Genomic DNA, 27306 nt, shown 5'->3' with positions numbered 1-27306 from the left:
TTTTACTTTGAAAAGCACCGGAAGTGCGTGTCCCCTTTAGAAGCGTCCGCCTCCCTCGGTGAAGCTCATTATCGATCCCGCAGCTACTGACTGACTGACTGACTGACAACATGGGGCCGACAGGTGAGTCCCACCGGCTTCACCCGCTGCACTTTATTCATTTAAAAAGCCTAAAGTCTCTATTTATGTCCGACTTTGTGTTCGAGATCATTTATTTCACATTTAATTATCTTTAAATCGTAAAATCTCAGCCGTTAACACCCGTTAGCCACGAGCTAACTTTAGCCGCGATGCTAACTGAGCCAGGTGATTCAAATCCACCCGGAGTAACGAAACGTAACGTAAAGTAACGCGGGTAACGGCTCAGAGGATGGATGATAGCTGAGGAGAGAGATATATATAAAGAAAGCCGGTGTTGTGTAGTGGAGGAGCAGGTTCGATTCCCCCCGGTCCTTGTTGTAAGTTAGCATTGTAGCATGTTAGCTCTGCGTTGCTAATCCATTCAGCTAGTTAAGTAACGGTTGGCTGGTTTATCCTCCTCCAGCTGTCACTGTGGGGGGGTGGTGGTGAGGGGGTTAAACAGCTGTCAGGCAGTTGTAACTTACTACACGTCTTTATATTATACTGACGATGTGAAAACATAATGTTATTATTACACATTTTAACTTTAAGTGTTAAAGTGTCTCAGCTTCACTACATTTATAACTTACCACGTTGACAGATGTTGCGAAATGCAAAGTCAAACAGTTTTGCAGCTGCAGCGCTCAGTCCGGACTGGCCCCAAACTAAAACCAGCTCAGTTAATGTGCAACCAGGAAATCTGCAGGGTTTTCTTTTCTTTTTTTGTTCTAACACAGTGAAACAAACAGGGAAGCGGCGACTGAAAGACTATGGTGTCAGTCTGTCATTACCTGTGTGTGTGTGTCCTGAATGAAAAGGAAACGCCATGATGACCAAACCATGGAAACAACCAAGTAGTTACACTAAAAAATGAAGAGCAAACAGAACAAAGTTTAGAGATAGAAAGACTAACTTTTATAAATAGGGAACAAACACATAGCCTACGTAACTATTTGGAATAAGCTGCACTGTAAAGAAGACAAGACAAGGCAAACATATAGTCTACAGCTCTGGAAAAAAATAAAATAAGAGAGCACTTTAACAAATGTTTCTTATAAAAGCATCTCTACATGTATGACAGTCATTCTTCTCTTTTCTTTTCTTTTCCTTTTTAAACACAAACACAACTCATTCTCCTTAATGAGACACTGAGGAAGATTATAAAAACCACTGCTGTGCTGGGATTAAACATTGACATTATCATCACCAACACTGATTTATAAACTCTTCCTGAGTTAAAATATTCTTGCTGTGTTGTTTAGGAATAAATATGAACATGTTTTCTTTGCATTATTAATATTATTATTATTCAAGGTCTGAAAAGACTTGATATTTTTGTTATTTAGACTAGTTAAAACATTTTCAGCCAATAAAAGCTCTAAATGACTATTTTTATTTCAATTTTGGGAGAAATGTTGTCGGTAGTTGATAGAAAATGTAATTTTACTCAAACACATACCTATAAATAGTAAAACCAGAGAAACTGATCATTTTGGGAGTGGTCTCTTCATTTTTTCCAGAGCTGTATAGTTATCTACCGATATGTTTCAGGATTACAGTTACTTACAAGAGTAGAATAAAGAGATAAACACCGTGTTGTTGCTTCTCCTCATCCTCACTGCTTCAGCTTTCACATCTGTTTCCTTCAGTTTGTAACGAGGCTTAAGATCGATCGATCAGACTGTTCTGATACTTTGCAGGTGAACTGCAGACTGGATTGATTTATAAATGACGTCGTTGCATTGGTTGTTCGTTCCACTAGTAAAGAATAGTAACATGTCATGTTATGGAGCAGCTGCAGAAAGTTTAGAGATGCACACACACACAACAGCCTTAGTTGAAATATTCACATTTCCTGTAATGACAGATTCCAGATGCTCTTCGTCCTTTCTACATTTCACCTGTGACTTTAAAGTGTGTTTATGTATTAAACATGGTGGATATTATTGGCTGGTTGACTGGATGTTAGATTTTTTTTTATTCTGTAATATCTGTATTGACATAAACCCTAAAAATATTATTCTTTATTTGATTTTTTACCATTTCAGCCAATCAGTCAATAAATCGATTATTGTCTGAAAATGATCAGATATAGATTAATTGCTATAATTTCAATTTGTCTAAATTCTGTTTTATTATGATTACCATTTAGCACTTTGGGATTTTTGTTAAAATGGAAAGTGCGTTACAAATTATTATTAGAATATTTCATGAAATTGACTTGAAGTTGTTTGTAGATGAATGTTCTGTTGATCAGTTTATTGATTATCTGTTGAAACTTTAATGTCTGTATGTTTGCAGAATGAACACTTTACAAAAAAAAGAGGAGAATAATTGACAACATTTCTACAGTCAAGCAATATTTCTGCAGAAAATTCATGGCATCATAGCTACCGTTCATTCATAGATGTGTAAAAATGCAATTAACAAGCAGAAGAATGTATAAAGATGAGGATCAGCTGTGATTGGTGTGTTTTTCAGAAGCAATGAAACAAAATCTACAGGACATGAATGTGTTTTAATCTTCAGTCTGTTCAATTCAGCCTTTAGGTTCAGTTTTAGAAGAAGATGTTTTCTGTTTTGACGAACAGTGTGACGGCAAATGAGGATTTAGCAGTTAACATCTACTGTTCTGGTCTTTCTTGAGCTTGTTTTAAATTAAAATGTGTAAAATGTTTTTTTAAAAAGTGTTAAAAGTGCTAAAAAACTGGTCTTAGCGATCGTAAAAAAAAAAGTTGAAGACACAGTTAAAACACAAAGAAACAGTAAAAACCCAGAGATCCAGATCCATAAAGCGTATATAGTATATATATCCTGATGGTTTTTCCCGGTCTCTCCCGGTGTTCCCGTCCTAGGTGAGGTGGTGTTTGGCAGCAGTCCGGTGCCGGTCTGCTCCGAGAACCGGCTGCGCTGGGACTTGAACCCGGAGCGCATCCAGCAGCTGACGGACGAGCTCATCGCCGACACCAAGAAGGTTTACGACCGCGTGGGGGCGCTGCCGCTGGACGCCGTCGCCTTCGACAACACGCTGAAGGCGCTGGCCGACGTGGAGGTGGAGTACACGGGTCAGTAGCCTTTCAACAAACTTTATTAACACACTGAGGCGTTCACAGTTCACACCTCGTTGAGTTTGTTTTTTTAAGTCTGAAAGGTTGATGCTGCTTTTCATTCACCAGGCTGGACCGTTCTGTGTGTACGACAGATTTAATTAACTAGGGGGTTGAAGATTATTTGGATTTCCTTTACAAATGTTGAATCTCCTCTCACACACCTTTTAAACTCAGTGTGTGAGTGTTTCACCTTCCTCTTGTGTTAATTTTCTGCTGCCAACTCTTGTGTTTTGTGAGTCTTAAATCAGCCGTAAAACACTAAAACAATTATTTATCATCCCATTTGTTTCTCATCTCTTGGTTACGTTGTTATTTTAGGCTCCTTTATCCGTGAAAAGGCTGGTTTTGCACTGGTTAACTCTCATTATTGTTCTTATCACTATAACCGACCCTAACAACACAAATGTCTTAATTCTAACCAGAGTGTTATAGAAGTTTTGGGGGGAAAAATGTTGTTTTATTTTGTTTTAAATGGAGTTTCCTGACAAAGTCAAAAAGTCTTGATGCAAAAAGCGAATTTATGTGGATGAAAAACCTAAAAGTTAATCGTTTAAACGTTGTTTAATCCGTCTTTATCAAGCGTCATCATCTCTCTCCTCATATTTTCAGCTGCTTTTTGTGGAGAAGTTTAATACTTTTTTCTGAATAAAATGTAATTGAACATGTAGAAACCTGGACGGTGATGATGATGGTGTTTGACACCTGTTTAAACCTGTTTAACCACTACGCACTTTGTCTTGGCGCTGTGTTCAAGGACACTCGGGATATCTGAGATCTGATAATCTGCTGGTGTGAACATTTTTACGGTCAAATAGTTGCGAGGAAATAGATTTCAGAACGTGGACAAATCAAATGTGGAAGCTGCGTTACTTTAACTCAAGGCGGGCGGCAAGAACACACTGCAAAAACTCAAAATCTTTCCAGGAATATTTGTCTTATTTTTAGTCAAAACAAATCTCATTCTACTTAAAATAAGACTCATCACATTAAAAAGCAGCTTGTTTTTAGACACTTTTTACTTCTTTCAAGCAGATTTTCACTTGAAATAAATAGAAAAATCTGATAGTGGAGCAAGTTTTTCTTTCTTATTACAAGCACAAAAAACTTGCTTTCACTGGCAGATTTTTCTTCTTATTTCAAGTGAAAATTAGTTTGAAACAAGTGAAATAATCTAAAAATAAGTTAGTTTTCAGGTGACGAGTCTTATTTTGAGTGGAAAGGGGATTAATTTTGACTAGAAATTTGACATTTTGACAAGAAATAAGACAAATATTCTATTCTATTTTGAGTTTTTGCAGTGCAGGTGTCGATTTTAAATGACAAATAATTCAAAAGTAGTTTTTTTTTTTCCCTATAACTTTTTGTTAGAAAAAGTTTTCAGAAGCAGAAACCAAAGCGACTTGAACGTGACGGATGTGTGTGATGGAGTGAAAGAAGAAGCTTCTTATAGCAGCTGAACTGAACGCGTGTTGTGTGATGGAGAGAAAGAAGAAGCTTCTTATAGCAGCTGAACGCGCGTTGTGTGATCGATCGTCCAGATGCTTCTGACACATAACGAACCTGAGCGTTTAAAAAAGCGGCCGCACGGCGCTGGGCAGGTCGCGGGTCCTTTTCCTTTGTGAGCGCTGCAGCGATGATGCCCTGAGTCAGCACAGTCGGTGTGTGTGAAGGTAAAGACACGTCAGCAGTTTGGACAGAAAGCAGCTGAACCAGCTGCAGCTTCCACAAAAGACTCTGACGTTTTTGTTTTGGAGGCAGCTGAAAACCTGAAAACGCCTCCCACACGGAAATATTCTGCACCTGCACTGCACCTCTGATTTAATTATCAGTTCACACAGATCAGATTAGAATCGCAGGAAAAGCTCTGACTTCAATATTATCATCATCATTATTATTAAAAAGCCATTTAAAGAGACAAAGCTCCAAGTATAAATTAAAACATTAGAAGAATAGAAAATCTACTGTTTATCAGAATTCATATATCATAATATATATCAGGTTTTACCTGAAAATAAATACACAGTTCCATTGTTCGCTATAATATAATTTTTTCCAGCCCTTCAAAGTGCAGGAAAAACACAGTTTTTATTTGGAGCTAACCAACTGCTGATCGGTGGGCGCTAACCCTGGGCGGAGGGATACGTGAGTTGGTTAGGTCCAAATAAAAACAGTGTTTTTCCTGCAGTTTGAAGGGCTGGAAAAAATTATATTATAGCGAACAATGGAACTGTGTATTATTTTTCAGGTAAAACCTCTTTTAGGCCGTGAAAATAGGCCGTTTCTTTGGGTCTGTTCACAACACTGTATGTTGTAAATCTCTGGGCAGGGCTATTATGGGCTGGCGTTGCTAACGGGAGGAGTGCAGAGAGTCTTCTACTGCAATTAAAGTACTTAGGGGCTATTTGTAGACACTTTTAAAAAATGATACTATCCCTTTAATACACAAGGAGACCAGGAGAGAGAAATACAGAAGAACATACCACAGAATCTAAAGGGTTAAACCATCAAAGCTCCAACATCTGTTTTACCTTCACGTTTGGTTTTCCTTTCTTCCTCAACGTCCTGATGGATTTAGATCAGTCCAGTGTGTGTGTGTGTGTCTTCTAACCGACTCTTGTCTCTGTGTGTCTCAGTCCAGAGGAACATGCTGGACTTCCCGCAGCACGTGTCTCCGTCTAAGGACGTGCGGACGGCGAGCACCGACGCCGACAAGCGGCTGTCGGAGTTCGACGTGGAGATGAGCATGAGGGAAGACGTCTACCTGAGGATCGTCGCCCTGGAGGTGAGGACACCGCAGCAGCGCTCGGCCGGCTCAGGGATGTCACACAATTAAAACACCACAATTAATTAATCGTAAACATTCCTCAATACCATCAGTTATTATTATTATTATTATTATACTAACCGTAACCACATCGGCAGATCAGCACAACTAACACGGAACGAAAACAAACATTGAACTGGTAGGTATTATTAGGTATTTAGCGTGTCATTTGTAATTTAAAAAAAACAAAACATTAAAAACAACTTAAACATTTGGTATAGATGACAAATAATCACTGAAATAATTCAAACATTCTCAAATATTCAGTGTATATAATCTGTAATTCTGTAATTATATTTTTGACTATATTTGATTTTTTACACATTCATAGTGTTGTGAAATTAATTAATTAATGCATAATAATCATGATAATCGTAGCACCGTGATTATTTCTCTGACAATAATCGTACCAAAAAGATCTATAACTGTGACATCCCTACTGCCGACCAATCAGCATGCAGATCAGTGAGTAGATGAGTGATTGATTGATATATATACTGGTGAACAAAGAGCTGCATTTTGTCACAGATAAATTGAAGAACATAAGGGGTCGTATTTATCAAGAGTCGGCTTATGAGTAAAAACAGTTCTTCACTGAAAGCTGAACTTCAGACTCAGTTCAGACTGTTAGTGAAGTTGAGGACTGAATCTGAATCTGAAGTGTCTCAGAGCCGAGTTACCACAGGACAATGAGCCGTAAACTGAGTTTTAGATTAAGACGTTGCATCCAAGTCCATAGGAATGACCAATTACTGAAGGGAATCCTCATCTAAGAATACAGAAGTGTCTCAGTGAACAGTTAAATGGTCAATGGGAGTTTATATTCAACTGTATTCTGACAATAATAATACAAAACATATCAAAAATAACTGTTCCTGATCTTTGAAACATCTGGAGGAGTAGGAGGGATTCTTAGACTGGAGGAAGCTGATAAATACTAGGGGTGGGAATCTTTTACTATCTCACAATTAGATTCGATTCTGATTTTTGGGGCTACGATTCGATTCAAAATGGATTTTCGATTCAAAACGATTAGATTCCTAATGATTTCTGCTTCAGTTTGTCGGTGTGCAGAGGATCCTCATGATCTACTCCAGTCTGCTTTACAAGACAGAATGACTAAAGCGTCTTTTTCACATTTATTGAGTTTTAAACATTTATCCATGCTTAGATGGAATTGTTGAAACTGTTGCATAAAAGCAATATCACATATTGCTTAAGTAACAAAATTAAAAGTGCCTCTTTATTTTTAAAAAAATAGTGCAGTTAAACATGCAAGGACTACAGATGGAAATTAGCAGCTCCGCTAAATCTGGTGTAGCCATCTTTTTTAATTTTTTTCTAATAATTAATGCCACTGCACACTGTCCTTCTAAATTAAATAAATAATAAATAATGCTGCCTTTTAAATTCTAAGGAAACGGAGGCCGACAGCAGCAGATTTGTTTCATTTTTTTTATTCTTAAAAAATGATTTTGGGACATTTTATATCGATTCTGAATCGTATTAAATGAGAATTGCGATTCTTATGTGAATCGATTTTTTGGCACAGCCCTAATAAATAGATTTCATTCTTAAGTTTGAGAGTCGGACTAAATTCAACAAACTCTCAGCACGTCACACTAAAATGACGCTTGATGAATACGACCTCAGACGTGTTTCTCTGAGCTGCTCCTTGTTTCTCATGGAGTGTCTCTGTCTCTGTCTCTGCAGAAGAAGATCGACGCGGAGAGCCTGACGGCCGAGGCCAAACGCTACATGGAGCGACTGATCAAACTGGGGAAGAGGAACGGCCTCCACCTGCCCAAACAGACTCAGGAGGTGAGAGACGATGACACGTCCACACTTCTGCTTTCTGTTTTCATGTCTGATCCCAGGTTCACACTTCCTTTTCTTTCTTCTTCACAACCAGGAGATCAAAACCATCAAGAAGAAGCTGAGCAACCTGTGCATCGACTTCAACAAGAACCTGAACGAGGACACCACCAGCCTGGCCTTCAGCAGAGACGAGCTGGGTGAGTCTGCTGCTCCCGCCCGGGTCTTTCACTCGGTCACGCATCGTCTTCCTCTCTGTTTATCTTCCTCCTCTAAGACCTTTTTGCTTTTTTATTTATCGTTTTTCCTTTTACAAAGCATTTTCAGGGTGTCCGTGGTGTCTTAAAAAGTTTTAAAATTTAAAAATCTAAATTTTAGGCCTTAAAAAGTCTTAGATTCGTTGAATTATTATTGTGTTCAAGTCTTAAATAATTTTAGACAGGTCTTAAATTGCCTTATGCCCATCATGGACGAGCATTTCACTCACATTTGACCCTTTCAAAAAATACATGTGCGAACCAGGAAATGACACACACAGTGCGCGAGTAAAGATCACAACCTGCGATGCCATGCTCAATGAAATGCTCCTGCTGCGACGCTTCATTGTGCTTTATTGAATGTATTTTCAACTACAAACAAGCCTAACACGCAGCTATATATTGATTGAATCAATTTCTAATTTTGTGACTCTGCATTTCTTTTGTACGTTTTTTATTTGTCATTATATTGGTCTTAAATTTCATCCATAATGGTCTTAAAAAGGTCTTAAAATGTCTTAAATTTGAGCTGGTGAAACCTGCAGAAACCCTGATTTTATAAAGTAACACAACGTGAACATGGGGTGTTTTCTGCCACATTACAGCAAAATAATTAAACCAATCCAGTACATCTCGATATAGAAAAGAAACTTAAACAAAGAAGGCCGTTTCAGAGAAATGTACATTTTCCATTGCTTCCAGATGTCATTGAATTTAGATGCTGGAGCCTCATTGAAAAAGCGATTCTTTCCATTACATAAACATCGTAATAATATCATAGCATTCCTCTATAGATGGGACGTCTGGCTTGAACCATTTCTTTGCAATTTCTTTTCTAGCAGCTGGACTCGGTATTCCAAATAAATATTCATTTTTCACACTTCCATTAGCTGAGCAGGAGTTGTAACTAAGAGCGTTCTGGTTTCAGGCGGCCTCCCCGAGGACTTCCTGAGCTCTCTGGAGAAGGACGGAGAGAAGCTGAAGGTCACTCTGAAGTATCCTCACTACTTCCCCACCATGAAGAAATGCTTCGTCCCAGAAACCCGCAGGAAGCTGGAGGAGGCCTTCAACTCTCGCTGCAAAGAGGTGAGCACACGTCACACAGCGCTGCGTCGAAAACAACCGACTTACTGGTTAATACGGTATCTATCTTCATTTTAGAGATCCAGTATCGATTCACAAAATCCTTGGATCGAGAGCTGCAACAATTAATAGATTAATCGAACAATAATCGATTATTAAATTAATCTTCAACTATTTTGATGATCTAATAATCGGTTTGAGTAGTTTGTTCCTTTATGACAATAAACTGAGTCTCTCTTTGGTTTATGGACAAAACAAGACATTTGAGGACGATGTCGTCTGGTGGTTTTGAAACACTGATCGATGTTTTTCAACATGTTTTAACATTTTATTGACCAAACAACTAATCGATTAATCGTTTACATCATTGACAGATTAATCGATAATGATAATAATCGTTAGTTGTAGCCCTACTGATTTGTATCACCAGAACAGACATGTCCTGTGATTTTCATTTCATATATAATAGCGGAGGGACAACACCTGACAGTGATGCATCATTAAACATTAATATGTTTAATGATGCTCCAGGTAAGAGAGTTCCATCTTTGTACAATTTGCAGCGGTAGTTCTGTGAAAATCTCTTTAATAACCGCGCAAAAATTGGTATTAAAACTGAAATTACTCTAAATAAATCAATATTTTAGTGAATCGGATCGAATCGAATCGTGACCTTGTGGATCAGAATCTAAACGTTTCAGTAAATCAGTAGTGAGACCCAGCTGTAATGTCACAGTTTGATGATTGAGAGGCTTTCGGCTGCTGCTGCTGCTGCTCAGATTTGAAGATGTTTGGCAAAAACTCATGTTCCCTAAAGGCCTGAACCCCTTTGTCACTGTGTGTGTGTGTGTGTGTGTGTGTCCAGGAGAACTCGAGCATCCTGAAGGAGCTGGTGGAGCTTCGGGCTCAGAAATGCTCCCTGCTGGGCTTCACCACACACGCGGACTTCGTCTTGGAGATGAACATGGCCAAGAGCGGGAAGACGGTGGCCAACTTCCTGGGTGAGACTCAGCGACACGGTGACGGTCGAGTTCTGGTGACTGACGTTCCTCCCGTGTTTATAGGACGTCTCGTGTTTTCAGACGGTCGACATTATGGAAAGTGACAGAACATCAGTTTTACCTCCTGTAACAAAACTAGTCAACATATTTTATGCATTTGATCAGGGGTGAGGACCAAATTTGGTACTTTTATTGGTACTGACCGAATTCCCACATTAATCCAGAGTATCGATTCACCTAAAATCAAACAGTACCACTGTGTTTTACGTCGGGCTGGACTTCTTGTGCTTTAGCTAAAGTTGAGGAGGAAATCTGCTGTTCTAACAAACTGTAATCTACCAATGAGATGGTGTCATCTGAAGCTAGTGGTGGATAGATCAGCTTACATGTTTACAGGTCAGAGAAATACTTGACCTCGTCCAAACTGTGCTGTCAACCTCAGTTTAATAACGGTTTAATGAAGGCAAGGCAGCTTTATTTATATAGCACATTTAATACCAAGGGTCAACTCAGTGTGCTTAACATAAAAACTAAATATTTAACAGTTAGAATTAAGCCAAAACTAAATATTTAACAGTTAGAATTAAGCCTGTGAATATTCTCATGTGTCCAGGTCATAGTTATCTCAAGGAAATTTAAATCGAATGCAAGTGGACACTTGCATTCGATTTAAATTTCCTTGAGATAACTATGATATGAACTATGATAACAGTTGGAATTGGAAATGGAAAAAACAACAACATAAAAACACACTTTTTTTATTAAAAAAAAAAATTTAAATGAACCCAAAATAGTCAAAAGTGGACACATTAAAGAATAAAAGAAAGTACAGGAAAAAGAGAGAGAGAAAAAATGTATGTATATACTATATAATAAGATAAAACGTAGACTAAAATAGAGAATAAAATATGAGTTTGCAGCATGAAATATTGATTTGTATGAAAACAATTAAGAGGATTTACAGTGTAAATCCAAGACTAAGATTTAAAGTTGTTTAAAAGAGCTCGGCCATAAACACAGAACAAAAAGAGTTAGATCTGGGTGTGTTTTCCCTCTGTGAGCTCTGACAGGTGTCGTCTTCTTCTCATCTGAGCTGTTGTCACCTGATACCGGTTGAAACAAACCACAGTGATGTAACTGAGAGGAGAAGCTGCTGTTAGATAGAAAGTCTTCGTGTTTCTGAGCTGTGAACAGAAACATTCAGTGTTTCATTTCTACTGCTGTGTCTACTAACTACTGTTATAAAACGGAAAGGTGAAATCCAGCGATCTGATTGGTTGTTAGCTGTGGTAAAATGAGCATATACCACGGCTACTATTCTAAAGCCTTATCACAGCGTAGGCTATCACTCCGTTGTCATGGACATGACAACGGGTTGTTGCAGTCCGTAGCAAAAGACAGTTGATGTTTTTACAATGTTAAAAACTGTAGTAAAGTAGTGTAATTGACATGTTGAAGGTGAACTTTGACCTCCAGAGGGTTAACAATGGTAGAGGGGACTGAGCAGTGACAGAGCTACTTGGAGCTAACGTCTGGAGAGGTGGGAACAGCTTTTTATTCTGCTTGAAGAAAACTACATGTCCTCTTTCATATTGTCATTATTGGTAACCGTTTTATAAAAGCAACATATCACTCCAGTCCGTGGTCTCTGCTCATTCTACCACTCTGAAGGGGTGTTCACACCAAACGCGAATGAGCAAATGAGAATCCGTCGCGCTATCGCTCGTGTTTTGACGCGTGACCGTTTTGTGTAAATTTGCGTCATCGCGTCCCCCTCCCCCCCCCTCTACTGTCAATCCAGCTACAGGACGGATGTAAAAATGTGTTGAGACACATAAAGTGCACTCATTTTACCGTAGGCTTGACAATGGACGAGGTGAAGCTGATCCTTGACGTCCTGGTCCTGGTGTAGCAGGTAAAAAAAACTCCGCTCAGCCCCGTTTACGTATCGCGTCGCGGCCGTTGTACAGACTGTTGCTCAGTTTGAGGACTTGCTTGCTAGGGTTGGTGCCAGGATCTCCAGGCAGGACACCAACTAAGTTACAGTAAAGTTTTACAGGCGCTTCATTTCAGCTGCAGACGCCTGTCCATCTGTCACCGGCAGTGTATTGTTGTGTCAGAATCTCAACGCTGATAGGCTGTCGCGTCACGGCGTCACGCGATGTCGCCGCAAAAGTTCAATATTTTCAACTCGGGCGTTGACGCAATTTTCGCAGCATCGCGTCCAGTGTGACGCGCGTATCGCATCGCCCGGCGCGATTTCGCGTCTAATCACGTCTGTGCATTGACTTTACATGTAATCTCGACGCGCGACAACGCAGCATCGCGTTTGGTGTCAACACCCCTTTAGGGAACAACGCCCCTTAGAGTGGTAGAATGAGCATAGACCACGGCCTGGAGTGATATATTGCTTCAACGCGTCCCATGGAGCAGCCGCTGGCCGTTGGCCTCGGTGTCGGTGTTGACGTCTTCTCCTCTCCGGTCCGTTTCTTTCAGAGGAGCTGTCCTGTAAGCTGAAGCCTCTGGGCATCGAGGAGCGAGCCGTCATCCTCAAGCTGAAGGAGAAGGAGTGTCAGAAACGCAGCCTGGCCTTCACCGGGGAGCTGCAGGCCTGGGACACGCGCTACTTCATGACTCAGGTCAGAAATAGATTTTAGATAATAGATAATATCTTGTGTATTTTACACATTCATATAGTTGTGAAATTGATTAATTAATGCATAATAATTGTAATACTGTGATTATTTCTCTGGCAATAATCGTACTAAGTAAGAAAATCTGTAATCATGACGTCACCACTTCAAACCAAAACATCAAGCAGAATGAAAACGACAGCAAAAACTTTATTGATTACTACGACGGAGTATTAGGGTCACATTGAGAAAAAAAACAAAAAAAACACAGACTTCGAGAATAAAGTCATAAATTTACGAGAATAAAGTCGTACATTTACAAGAATAAAGTCGTACATTTACAAGAATAAAGTCGTACATTTCCTACGAGGAAAAAAAGTCATAACATTACAAGAATAAAGTCGTATATTTACGACTTTATAAAGTTTGTGATTTTTTTATTTGTCAATGTGGCCCTAATACTATACTTTTTTTTTTTAATTTTACGATCGCTGTGACCCGTTTGTCAATAGCTTGTGTAAAAGAAGTGAAAACAAATTTAAATGTGTGTATTTTGTGTCAAAAGAACAAGAAATGTGTTAACTATTCAGGCTGATGTTGTGGTACAGTAACTGTGTGAACATTTTTGAAAAGGTGTTAAAGGGACAACGAGGAGTTTTGGAAAGCGAAGTGTTTTCCTACTACATTTATGAGCCTCCACACCGTGAAATTCTTTGACCGGCGCAAGACAGACTCATGTTTTCATTCATCAAGAATTAAAGTCAGAGGTTGGAAGACGATCACATACCGTCGTAGTTCCCACCATAAACGGAGATTCGGCGGCGTTATTCTCATGACTCGCCACGAAACCGAAAGTAAAGAAACGCTGGTCGGCTCGCCCAGCATTTCCACCACCACTAATAATAACAAAATAACCATAGAGACAAAACCATATCCTTAGCCTAATAGCATAATTGCCTAAGTCATATTTGAACATTTTCGGAAAAAAAAGAAAAAACACAATTTCTAGCAAGCGCATTGGTATTTTTTGTTGATTATGTAACGGCAAGTTCATGTACGTATATAATGATAACATAACCAAGTCTAACCTTATCTAAGGTGTTTTAAAGTCTAATCTTAACAAAGTTGTTTTAAAGTTTAACCTTATCTAAGTTTTTTTAGGGGGGGGGGGGGGGGCTGTGATCCGACCCGTGCAGGGAAGTTACATAGTGCAGTTTCAGCCGACGCGACCCGGCTCAGGCTGCAGCGGCAGCACCATTCATCCTATTAACCATTTTTCTACCATTGCAATGAGTCTGGAAACATTATTTTAAGGCCGATAAACTCTGCAATGTTGCTTTAACCTTACCTAAGTTGTTTTAACCTGGCTAATGATATATTTATCGAAAATGGGCCCATTAACAAGTGGTAACGTAGATTAATCCACATTAATATGAGACTTTTTTATTGTCGCGGAATTTTTCGTTCTGCCGACGGAGAAACTCCTGATTGTCCCTTTTTAAATGTGTTAAAAACGAGGTCATAAATCCTGAATCTTCCTCCTCTTCTCTCCCCAGGTGGAGGAGACCCAGTACGCGGTGGACCAGAACCTCCTGAAGGAGTTCTTCCCCATGGAGGTGGTGACCCAGGGGCTGCTGGACATCTACCAGGAGCTGCTGGGTCTGTCCTTCCAGCTGGTGGAGGGAGCGGCCGTGTGGCACCCCGACGTCACGCTCTACTGCGTCAAGGACCGCGGCAGCGGCCAGGTGGTGGGGCAGTTCTACCTCGACCTCTACCCCAGGTCAGGAAGAAGCCTCTGGCAGCACTTTCCTATTTCAATTTTGGGGAATTTGTTAGTTTTTTTTACCTTTTATTCTTATTTTACCACCAGAAAGAGTGTGTTTTTTAATGTCTAAGTGACTAAAATGTACACAAATTAAAAAGAAATGACTTTAAATTTATTGAGGTAACACACAAACAACACTTTTCCTCCGTACCTTAAAAACAAATACTGCATGATGCAACGTAACACTGCACTGTAAGTATCTAAAATATTAATGTTTATGAGTTTTAAAGTGAGTTTCATTTTCATTTTTTTCCATTTCATTTTTATTTGAAAGGGACAGTGCAAGTTTATGGACATCACCGTGTTACGATAATGTAAACATGCCAGATCTGTTGTCTCTAGCAGATGTTCCCAAATGAAAACACATTCTTAAAACAAGGGAACATTCAGTGAGTGTAGACATGCCTCAAGTGCAATTAATAAGAAAGTGTAATCAGTCGTTATAAAGTGCATGTAACAGTACATTGTACCGTAAAGTGCAATAGTCATTAAATAAACATGTTTCAATCAGTCAAATATACATTCAGTAATGTAATTTTAAAGGTACTGGGTCTGAAAAAAAGTAGTTTCCAACATCCCTATTTCAGGCAAAAGCACTATTCGATTTAGATTTAGAAAACTTTATTGTCCTGCCAAGGCAGGAAATTCATCTTTGGTCTCACTTACAAAGGAAAAACACAGACGCTTGCCAGCAAGACTTACATGAGACAAAACAAATCAACCATGATCACATAATTAAAAAAAATACATACATACAGGTAACAACCATGATGATGATCTCCAAGAACTAATCGACCATTCTTCTCTAATAATCACAGTGCTTCCATTAATATGAAGGACTTTCTGTCATGACAGACTGAAAGAAAATGGGTCCATCAGTTTAAAAATGAAATCACGGACTGTGATAAGAAACAATACGGTGTTCTGTGTGTGTTGCAGAGAGGGGAAGTACGGCCACGCCGCCTGCTTCGGCCTGCAGCCCGGCTGCCTGCTGCCCGACGGCACGCGCCAGATGTCGGTGGCGGCCATGGTGGCCAACTTCAGCAAGCCCACGGCCGACGCTCCGTCTCTGCTGCAGCACGACGAGGTGGAGACCTACTTCCACGAGTTCGGACACGTCATGCACCAGCTCTGCGCCGAGGTCAGTGGAGGAGGAGGAGGAGAGACTTTACACTGCAAAAACTCAAATATCTTACCAAGAATATTTGTCTTATTTCTAGTCAAAATGTCATTTCTAGTCAAAGCTAATCTCATTCTACTTAAAATAAGACTCATCACATTAAAAGCAGCTTGTTTTTAGACACTTTTTACTTCTTTCAAGCAGATTTTCACTTGAAATAAGTAGAAAAATCTGATAGTGGAGCAAGTTTTTCTTCCTTATTACAAGCACAAAAAACTTGCTTTCACTGGCAGATTTTTCTACTTATTTCAAGTGAAAATTAGTTTGAAACAAGTGAAAATGATCTAAAAACAAGTTCATTTTTAGGTGATGACTCTTATTTTAAGTGGAAAGAGATTAGTTTTGACTAGAAATGAGACATTTTGACAAGAAATAAGACAAATATTCTTGGAAAGATGTAGAGTTTTTGCAGTGTAACGAACGGTGTGTCGTCGTCGTGGTGTGTAGTTGCTGTGGTTGAACCGGTTTGTGTTTCTTTCAGGCCGACTACGCCATGTTCAGTGGGACTCACGTGGAGCGCGACTTCGTGGAGGCTCCGTCCCAGATGCTGGAGAACTGGGTGTGGGAGAAGGAGCCGCTGCAGAGGATGTCCAAACACTACAAGACCGGGAACGGCATTCCAGACGAGCTGCTGGACAAACTCATCAAGTCCCGCCTCGCCAACACCGGTCCGTACGACGGCTCAGTGCTCACACTACTAGACAGACAGGGAGTTCACCATTACGCGTTGTGTGTTAAACAGCACAGTGAATTAACTGTTAAGATTCCTACATACCATAAACTTAAACCTAAACTTAGTTTGCATTAAAAAAAAAAAACAATAAAAAAAAAAACTTGAACATTTGGTCTAGATTAGTGGTTCTCAATGTGTGGTCTGGGGACCCCCATGGGTCCTTGAGAGGGTTAAAGGGGGTCCCCAACTTTTCCTTGAAATTTTACCACTTTTTTTCTAGAATTGTTAAACTTTTTTGCTTTTTGTTTTGAGAATTCTTTGTTCTTTATTTTTTTTTTGAGAAATTTTACCACCTTTTTTTCTAGACAAGTTTTAACTCCCCCCCCCCCCCCCCCCCCACTTCTTCCTAGAAACGTCTGAATGTTTTGGGAGAAATTGTGTTGTAAAAATTTCTCTATAATATTTCCCAAAATTCACGCCATTGGCCCTAATTTGAATGTACAAAACTTTATTCAGTCTCGGAACAAATATTTGTGTATTTCTGGTGTTTGCTTCAAAATTTTGTCCAATGGGGACATTTTTACTTTGGAGTTAACAGACCCCAGGCTCTTCAGACACGCGGCTCGGTTTAGTTTAGGTTTAGTCCGACGCTCCAGTCAGTTGAGTGTTGAGTGACTCTGGTTCTGTGGTTCTGTGGTTCTGTGGTTGACTCTGCAGGTCTGTTCAACCTGAGGCAGATCGTTCTGGCCAAAGTGGACCAGGCTCTTCACACCAGGAACGGACTGGACCCGGCCGAGGAATACGGTCGACTCTGTCAGGAAATCCTGGGAATCCCCGCATCTCCAGGTGACGACCACCGATCCACAAACACTGACTGTCCTCTTCTCTTCTCTCCTCTCTTCTCTCTTCTCCTTCTTCTCCTTTTTCTCCTCCTGAGATTGATTTGGCATCAACTCTGGTGGAGATATTAGAAGGGAAGTGGCTCCACCTACTGTCTCAGTCCAGAACTACAACCGAATCACTGCTGCAGATTTCATTTCAACAAAAAAATGAAGAGAAGGAGCGTTTGATTGAGAGAAATGTCCTCCAGATGTTTCCTCCTCTTTTTATAAAGATTTATTGAGAACTGAGAAGCTCCAATAAAAACCTGATGGGATTGATGAGATGAGACTGAAGCTGATTCAACCTAACTAGGACTTTTTTTTTTTTTTTTTTAGTTTAATAAGGGACAGTGTGCAATTACATTAATCATTTGCAGGAAAAAATGAAGATATGGTTGCACCAGATTTAGCTCACAGCTAATTTCCATCTGTAGTCCCTACACATAACAAATAAAATACACAGAATTACACAGACCACAAGCTACTATACGAAGGTGAGGCATAAAAAGACACAATTAGACAATAGACAACACATTAGACAATACCGAAACATGTATGAGGTTATGAGTATGAGATTAGAATTTTGCATTGTTGTCCATACCTGAACTTTGTGTGACATGTTGTTAATCCTAGATGGGTTCATTCTGGAGAGTTTAGAGTAGATTTACTCTGCTTTCCTTCTCTCTGACCTTTAACCTTCTCTCTGCGTGTCAACAGGAACTAACATGCCAGCGACCTTCGGCCACCTGGCGGGCGGTTACGATGCTCAGTACTACGGTTACCTGTGGAGCGAGGTCTTCTCCATGGACATGTTCTACGCTCGCTTCAAGCAGGAGGGAATCATGAACCCCAAGGTCAGAGCAAAACATATACAATATACAATATACAATATATATAGATACAGGGTGTTTGGCGGCGCCAGTGGACCAAAGCGGTTGTGTTTTTGCCTGAAGGAAAACCCCATTTCCCATGAGCACCGGCGCGTAGCATCGTAAACATCCTGATCTCCCGGTCGCGTGTAACAACTCAACGGGGTGAAACGGTGTCTGTAAACCTCTGAGCTGTTGACTTATTTGTTTATTTGTTTATTAAGATCCCCATTAGCTGCAGCAAAGCCACAGCTATTCTTCCTGGGGTCCAACAGTATCAAATATACAGTTGAAAACACAAAACATAAACATTATAAAAATTTAAAACAAAAAAACAAGTGAGCGATATGCTTAACCTAACAAAACAAAAACAGAATAAGTGTTTACATTTCTTAACTGTGCTTCATTCATTCTTCGTTATATTAATTGTTCACATACTAATCCTGTTACCCACATTTCTACATATCATATATGTATACATCATTACACATCACACATCATACTTGTATATACATTCATTCTATAGAATATACATTATAATAACACATATCCTATATCCATCGAAATACACTCCATATATAAATATACCATGTTGTCTTACTTTGATAAATGCTGTTTTATTAATATTTTGAATTTCTTTGTGTTCGTGGTGAGTTTGATATTTTTCGGCAGTGAATTCCATTCTTTCATACCTCTATACAACACCGTACGCTTGATGGCGTTAGATCTGGCTTTAGGTAATGTAAAGTTTCCTACAGCTGCATGTCTGGTGATATATTTATGACTCTCTGCACTAAAAGCCAGGTTTTTAAACAAGATAACAGGTATTTTTAGGACAGATATATTTCTAATAACAACAAACAGTGAGTACAATAGTCTGTCTTTGACCAGTAACCAGTTAAGTTTCTTGTGCATAGAAATTATCCTTGTCCTGTAGTCACACTTAAGTATTGTGCGGGCAGCTCTATTCTGTATACATTGTAGTTTATTTAACATATCTCCAGTGGCATTTGACCAAACTGCTGGGCAATAGTCGAGATGTGATAATATTATCGATTGGATTGCTGTTTTCAAGATGTTTATATTTATAAAAGTTGCATGTCTTCTTAGAATTGATATACCTCTACCCATCTTTGCAATCATATTATTAATGTGTTTTTTCCATGATAATTTGTTGTCAACTGTCACTCCCAGCAATTTGGTCTCATGTACCTGGTCTATAGTGATATCTTTGATTTTAATATTTAATACAGGATTTCTATCAATATTATGATTTGAGCCTACAATCATGCACTTGGTTTTAGATATGTTCAGGACCAGCTTGTTTTCTTTAACCCATTCAGCCACACTTTCTAGTTCCTTATTCATAATAGATTCTAATACATTATTAGTAGATGCTGATGTATATATGGTTGCGTCATCCGCATACATAACTGTGTTAGCCTTCTCTAATACATACGGTAAATCATTTGTGAAAATACTGAATAATAAAGGACCAAGGCAGCTCCCTTGAGGTACTCCACATGTCGTGGTTTTGGTTTCTGAGTAGCTGCCGTTAAAAAATACTGTTTGTGTCCTGTTTGATAGATAGCTATAAAACCAATTAAGTGCAGATTGCTCAAAGCCATAGCAGGACAGTTTTGTTAGTAGTAAGTGATGATCAATTACATCAAAAGCAGCTGAGAAATCCAGAAATACAACACCAACCATATTTTTGTTATCAATTGCTCTAAGCCAATCATCAGACATGCTAGTCAGCGCCGTTGCCGTGGAGTGAGCCCTTCTATAAGCATGTTGAGAGTTACAGATAATGTTATTAGCAGATAAATAATTATTAATTTGTTCAAATACAATACTTCAGGCCTCAGCCCGGGAAATGTGATCCGCCGTAAACACGGTGTATTTTATTTTGAAAATTAAATTAACCAGGTCTTTTATTTTGTATTTTGTACACGATTTCCTGTCTCACACGAGCTGCTCTGTGCTGACTTTATGCTCCGCGCTCCGGTGTCCGGTAAAAAATAGAAGCTGTGCGTGTTGCAGAGCGGCCGGGAGCAGCAGCCGTGACACAGCGTTCTGCAGAACTCTCCCTCTTTACTGGGCGTTCACACCAAAAGCGACCGGAGCGACCGCGGCGACCAGCTGCCATTCATTTTCAATGTACACTGGCGACGAGGAGCGATGAGGAGCGACCGGCGGCGGGAGCGACGCGAGCGACGCGATGGGAGCGACGCGACGCGAGCGATGAAAGTTGGGAAAGATTGAACTTTATGCAAATGAGCAGCGGCGCGACCGCGGCGACAGCCAATAGCGGACTGGGATTCCCACAGCCGGAGAAATTGAGAGAGCCTGAATGGACACATCTGCAGCACAGCTTGAAAGTCCCGCCCCTTTGGTCGCTTGGTGCAAGGGCCTGCTAGAGCTGGCAAGCGACGCGATAGGAGCGGCCAGGGCGACTACAGGCGATTTATTCGCTTTCGGTGTGAACGCACAGTTAGTGTTTTAGTTTCCTCAGACAAAACTTTACATTTGTTTGGTTTTCTTGCTGCTTCTGCCATGACAGCGATAATCCTCCCACAGAGGCGTTCATGGCGACTTCCGTCTGCCTGCGCGTACTGTAATGAGCCTGGTGACGAGGCAGTGATGCGCCAAGAAGCGTCGGGTCTCTTGCCGCTGTTGACGTTGGCGCGCATTCAGTTTAGTTTTTTTTTTTTTTCGTGCATGTCCGCAGCTGGTGAATGGCTGGTCCAGACCCCTAGATTTAAAATATGAGATTTGTTTTTGCTCCCCACTAGACCAGTTCTGAGTTCAGGTTAAGTTTCATTCACTCCAGCCGTTCTGGCCTTGTTGCCTTACAATTAAGCTATAGGAACCTCAGTCAGTAGCTACTCAATGTGTTTTTTTTTTTATCTGAAACAAATGTTCCCTTCATGTTCTTCTCAGAGTATCAGAATGCTTCAATGTGTTAAAATCACATGTCATTTTTTTTCTGGGGGGGAATGACCATTGTTGTGAGGTCAGACACACCTGGATTAATCAGTTTGTCTGTGTGTAATAATGAAGCGGGCTTGAGCTCAGGAAGTAGTGGAGCTGTGCATAAAGCCCATTGTCATTAGATCTATTTTTTTGACATTTCCACTTCCATTTCCACTTTTTTTTTTACATAGTTTTCATACATTTCATGCATATATTGATGTTTTAGAGGTCTTGTAATGTCATGGAAACTTGTTGTCAAGTCATGGAAATTTGTTGGTAAAAATGTGTATGAACCCTGTGTACATTACCAAGCACAATGCCAAAAAGTTGTTTGCTAAATTGCCTATAATGTGTAGGCTATGCGTCGGATCCACTGCACCCCGCTCCTTGGAAAAAAGTTCAGGCTCAGGATTTTTTTTTTTTACTTTAAAGGGATAGTAGCATTTTTTTAAAGTGGAAATGTCAAAAAAAATAGATCTAATGACAATGGGCTTTATGCACAGCTCCACTACTTCCTGAGCTCAAGCCCGCTTCATTATTACATACAGACAAACTGATTCATCCAGGTGTGTCTGACCTCACAACAATGGTCATTCCCCCCCAGAAAAAAATGAAATGTGATTTTAACACATTGAAGCATTCTGGTACTTTTTCCAGCCCTTCAAAGTGCAGGAAAAACACAGTTTTTATTTGGACCTAACCAACTCACGTATCCCTCCGCCCAGGGTTAGCGCCGCCGATCAGCAGTTGGTTCGGTCCAAATAAAAACGGTGTTTTTCCTGAACTTTGAAGGGCTGGAAAAAATTATATTATAGTGAACAATGGAACTGTGTATTATTTTTCAGGTAAAACCTCTTTTAGGCCGTGAAAATAGGCCGTTTCTTTGGGTCTGTTCACAACACTGTATGTTGTAAATCTCTGGGCAGGGCTATTATGGGCTGGCGTTGCTAACGGGAGGAGTGTAGAGAGTCTTCTACTGCAATTAAAGTACTTAGGGGCTATTTGGAGATCATACAACCACACTTTAAAAAAATGATACTATCCCTTTAAGCCCTGAACCTTTTGAACAACTGGGCTCAGGTCTTCAATGTGGAAGCTGACTGGACTAACTGAGTTTCTGTCTCCTGATTGGTCCTCCAGGTGGGTCTGGACTACAGGAAGTTCATCCTGCGGCCCGGCGGCTCCGAGGACGCCGCCGAGATGCTGAGGAAGTTCCTCGGGCGGGAACCGAAACAGGAAGCGTTCCTCCTGAGCAAAGGACTAACGGTGGAGCAGGGCAGCACGCCGTGTCCCTGCTGACCAATCACAGCAGCCGACCGGCCACGCCCCTCTCCACACAGCACTGACCCACAGGCCAACGAACTGAGGAGGTTTTCTAGAAAATAAAAAAGCAGTAAAATGTTCCCGATCTGGAGAAAAAAAATGACTCGTAAAATAAAAAACAATTTGAGGTGGTTTCTGTGTGTATGAATACATGACCTGGGAAAAAATATATATACATCATGTGACCTCGACACTCACCACTTCATTCTGCTCTATACAGCTCTGTCATATAATGTTTTATTATAAGATCTAAAAACCATCTCTGCCTTTCTAAAGAGATCCAATAAATCAGAATAAAACACTTATTTTAACACAAACATCTACCTTTATTTTGAAGGAGCTTTAACACAAACATCTACCTTTATTTTGAAGGAGCTTTAACACAAACATCTACCTTTATTTTGAAGGAGCTTTAACACAAACATCTACCTTTATTTTGAAGGAGCTTTAATAGAAACATCTACCTTTATTTTGAAGGAGCTTTAACACAAACATCTACCTTTATTTTGAAGGAGCTTTACCACAAACATCTAAACAGCTACCTTTATTTTGAAGGAGCTTTAACACAAACATCTACCTTTATTTTGAAGGAGCTTTAACACAAACATCTACCTTTATTTTGAAGGAGCTTTAACACAAACATCTACCTTTATTTTGAAGGAGCTTTAACACAAACATCTACCTTTATTTTGAAGGAGCTTTACCACAAACATCTAAACAGCTACCTTTATTTTGAAGGAGCTTTAACACAAACATCTACCTTTATTTTGAAGGAGCTTTAACACAAACATCTACCTTTATTTTGAAGGAGCTGTAACACAAACATCTACCTTTATTTTGAAGGAGCTTTAACACAAATATCTACCTTTATTTTGAAGGAGCTTTAACACAAACATCTACCTTTTATTTTGAAGGAGCTTTAATACAAACATCTACCTTTATTTTGAAGGAGCTGTAACACAGACATCTACCTTTTATTTTGAAGGAGCTTTAATACAAACATCTACCTTTATTTTGAAGGAGCTGTAACACAAACATCTACCTTTATTTTGAAGGAGCTTTAACACAAACATCTACCTTTATTTTGAAGGAGCTTTAACACAAACATCTAAACTACCTTTTATTTTGAAGGAGCTTTAACACAAACATCTACCTTTATTTTGAAGGATGTGTCTGCAGGTACACAGGTTGTGTTTCCTCACAGGAGTGTGATGATGTGATGATGTAACGTCCTCGGAGAGAGAGCTGCAGGTCGGTCAACAGCTCCGCCTTAAAAGGAAAAAAACAGCCTGAGGGTGAAACTGTTGACAGAGACAAAGCTGCTTCTGCTCACTGTCACATCATCAAAACAACACGTCACCACATGAAAAACTACTGTACACTTCCATGGAGTTGTTGTCCACAGACTTATCCAAACCTTCCGTAGAGTTCCTGTGTCAATTTACATTTTTAATTGATTAAATTTAATCAGAATTTGATTAAATGTATTGGTTTATTTAACAGGGACAATGCGACACTAATCAACAGTATTTAAAAGAAACTGTAAGTGAGCGAGAGTTGTCCCTGGACAGATGTTAAAGGCAACCTAAAAACTGAAAAAGGGTAATGTAACACTTTTTAAAGGGATGCACAAGGGTTAATATTAAAGGGATGGTTCACCCAAAATTGAAAATTTCCCCAATTATCTCCTCCTCCCCCTCATGTGGACTAATAAGGGCTGGGAGAAGTTTCAGAGTCCTCCGTGGCTTCTCTGAGTTACAGGGGGTCTCGGCGTAGCAGTGCATGTCCATATAACGGTTGCAAATGGATACCAACTGTCTTCGTAACAAAAAGACACACCAAAAAACATCCAAATACCTCCATGCTGCTCGTATGTAATGTCCCTCTTGTATTGAAGCCCCGACATGAGAAATTGTCCCGAAAAAAATTAAATAAGTCTATATTTCAAGCTTGTTTTGTAGCGGAAGCTTCTTGAAGCTCCTCTTCCTGGTTCGTCAAATTTGGACGAACTGGGAAGAGGAGCTTCCTCTACAAACAAGCTTGAAATATAGACTTATTTAATTTTTTTCGGGACAATTTGGATGTTTTTTGGTGTGTCTTTTTGTTATGAAGACAGTTGGTATCCATTTGCAACCGTTATATGGACATGCAGTGCTATGCCGAGACCCCCTTCCACTACAAACAAGCTTAAAATATAAACGTATTTAATTTTTTTCGGAACAATTTCTCATGTCGGGGCTTCAATACAAGAGGGACATTACATACGAGCAGCATGGAGGTATTTGGATGTTTTTTGGTGTGTCTTTTTGTTACGAAGAAAAGTGAGCTCCGTTCTCAACCGTCATATGGACATGCACTGCTACGCCGAGACCCCCTGTAACTCAGAGAAGCCACGGAGGACTCTGAAACTTCTCCCAGCCCTTAGTCCACATGAGGGGGAGGAGATATTGAGTGAATTTTAGGTGAACTATCCCTTCAAAACCAAAGATGTTTTGTGGGATTGTTGGAGTGTGATGTGATCTTTACCCCTGAACAGTCCTCGGTGTAGTGCAGGTAGTCCCGGCAGACCCTGGTGACGATGGACCGGTCGGTCACAGTCTGGACCAGGTTCTTATCGAAGTCTTCGTTGTAAACAATCGCTGTTCTCTGTAGAATAAACACAACAGACGGTTCAACCATCAGAGTCTGTTTCCAAAGCTAAGTGATTATAACAAAAAGAAAGGAAAATAAAAACAAAAAATACATTTCACAGATATTTGTTGGAAACAGGCAGAAAGTGATTCTAAACTTATTTTTAAACACTATATAACTAACATACATACGATCATACAAGGCAACAGAGCAACAATCTGGATGTAAATGAACTCTCTCTTGTTTGATATGGAGGTTTAAATGATAATTACCGTTTTTTACAACCTGGACCTTATTTCTAGCATAAAATCCGATCATTTCCTCCCCCAGATAACTTTGGTTGTGATGAAATTTATTTGTTTATACAGCTACTCTTCCTGGGGTCCATGTTAAAAACCTGCAATTCAAGTAACAAAAATGTTTTACATGAATACATACATGAATACAGTTTCAACACTAATTTCAGAATTACACATGCTCACACACTCACACCCACATATACAAGCACACACACACAACACCTGCCTATAAAACAAGTTACCAAAAACACTGAGGTCAAATTTCATGAAAAGAAAATCCAAACCAGCAAAAACAGGTCACAGAGTTTTCAGGCCTTTACCCAAGAAAAAACCTTTTTAGCTGTTTTTTTTTAAACATTCTTTACTTGTTGCTTGAGTTATAATTAAGGGAAACTTATTCCACTCAGAAATGGCTCTGAACATGACTGTTTGTTTCATAGCATTAGTTCTTGGTCTAGGAATCATAACATGCCCCGAGCTCCAGCCGAGAGGCGCGTAGGTATATCCGTATAATGGAGTCTACAGGGCAGCAGAATAGAATGCAGCCTCTAAATAACACATTAGACATTTCAATGTTGAGTGAACTACCCCTTTAAACCTCTAATCTGTAGTTTACAAGGCCCAGACAGACTTGCAGCTGGTTTCCCCCTGTGTGATGATGATGATGATGATGCTGCAGGTGTTTTTCTCCTCGTCACTGTCTCAGTCTCCGTGTGGCAGCAGGTGTCCTCCCTCCATCTCTCTGCAGCTTCGTTATTCTCCTCATTACACCTCATCCTCGGTGTAATTAACACGGGGCTGCAGCTGTTAGAGAAGCAGCCCCCCCCCGGTCCCAGGTGAACGAGGTCCCCGGTGTAGTCAGAGTAATTCACTGTGCTGCTGATGCTGCGTTCGAGACGACTCGGAATTCACATTCTCCCATGCAGTCGAGACGGAATAACCACAAACATGTCGGACAAAGTTACAAAGTTTGCATTCAAAGTGCTTCATGTAGCTAAAGCATTAAAACATTACAGGACACAACAACATTTAAGAAAAGAAACAAAAAAATGAAATAGATCTTTTAAAATCGAAGAAAAATAACAGGAATTCGCTGTGTTCTGTAACATCCCTGGTCCAAGTGTCTGTTAATGTGTTTAAAGGGATAGTTCACCCAAAATTGAAATTTCACTCATTATCTACTCACCCTCGAAGCTCCTCTTCCTGGTTCGTCAAATTTGGACAAACTGGGAAGAGGACGGACCCTTGTTCATTCAAATTTGACGAACCGGGAAGAGGAGCTTCGAGAAGCTTCCGCTACAAAACAAGCTTGAAATATAGACTTATTTAATTTTTTTCGGGACAATTTCTCATGTCGGGGCTTCAATACAAGAGGGACATTACAGACGAGCAGCATGGAGGTATTTGGATGTTTTTTGGTGTGTCTTTTTGTTACGAAGACAGTTGGTATCCATTTGCAACCGTCATATGGACATGCACTGCTACGCCGAGACCCCCTGTAACTCAGAGAAGCCACGGAGGACTCTGAAACTTCTCCCAGCCCTTAGTCCACATGAGGGTGAGGAGATAATGAGGGAAATTTCAATTTTGGGTGAACTATCCCTTTAACAGTTCATCAAGTGGAAGATGAAATGATCCAAAAGACATATAGTTAAACATGAAACACTATTTTATTTCAATATTTTCATCAATCTCAGTGTATTATTTTAGTTTTCTACAGTTTCAGAGTGAAAAAGGGAAACAAAGCAGCAGCAGCAAAAGAACAGGAAACCCAGGAGACCTGAGCTCTCAGAGAACTTTGACCAA

General features: G+C 39.9%; 1 protein-coding gene across 1 annotated transcript; it reads left to right on the top strand.

The window, feature by feature from the left end:
- Window positions 1–22702, top strand: thop1 (thimet oligopeptidase 1). Its single transcript, XM_083969581.1, has 14 exons — window positions 1–123; window positions 2976–3185; window positions 5864–6012; window positions 7768–7875; window positions 7967–8069; window positions 9055–9212; window positions 10075–10210; window positions 12707–12849; window positions 14400–14623; window positions 15608–15809; window positions 16330–16516; window positions 17239–17367; window positions 18120–18256; window positions 22388–22702. Exons 1-14 carry the CDS (start codon window positions 111–113, stop codon window positions 22544–22546), a joined length of 2058 nt encoding a protein of 685 aa, XP_083825707.1. The 5' UTR covers window positions 1–110; the 3' UTR covers window positions 22547–22702.
- The last annotated feature ends 4604 nt before the right edge of the window (window positions 22703–27306 follow it).

Source organism: Trachurus trachurus, assembly GCF_905171665.1.
Source record: "Trachurus trachurus genome assembly, chromosome: 4".
NCBI lineage: Eukaryota > Metazoa > Chordata > Actinopteri > Carangiformes > Carangidae > Trachurus > Trachurus trachurus.
Note: the sequence above shows the minus strand (reverse complement) of the source record. Positions and strands in the feature narration are given on the sequence as shown.

What these genes read in the sequence shown, in the direction of transcription:
- thop1 (XM_083969581.1), top strand. An exon ending in TCAACTCTCGCTGCAAAGAG is followed by an intron (nt 9,213 to 10,074) that starts GTGAGCACACGT and finishes GTGTGTGTCCAG; the next exon opens with GAGAACTCGAGCATCCTGAA. An exon ending in GTCCCGCCTCGCCAACACCG is followed by an intron (nt 16,517 to 17,238) that starts GTCCGTACGACG and finishes TTGACTCTGCAG; the next exon opens with GTCTGTTCAACCTGAGGCAG.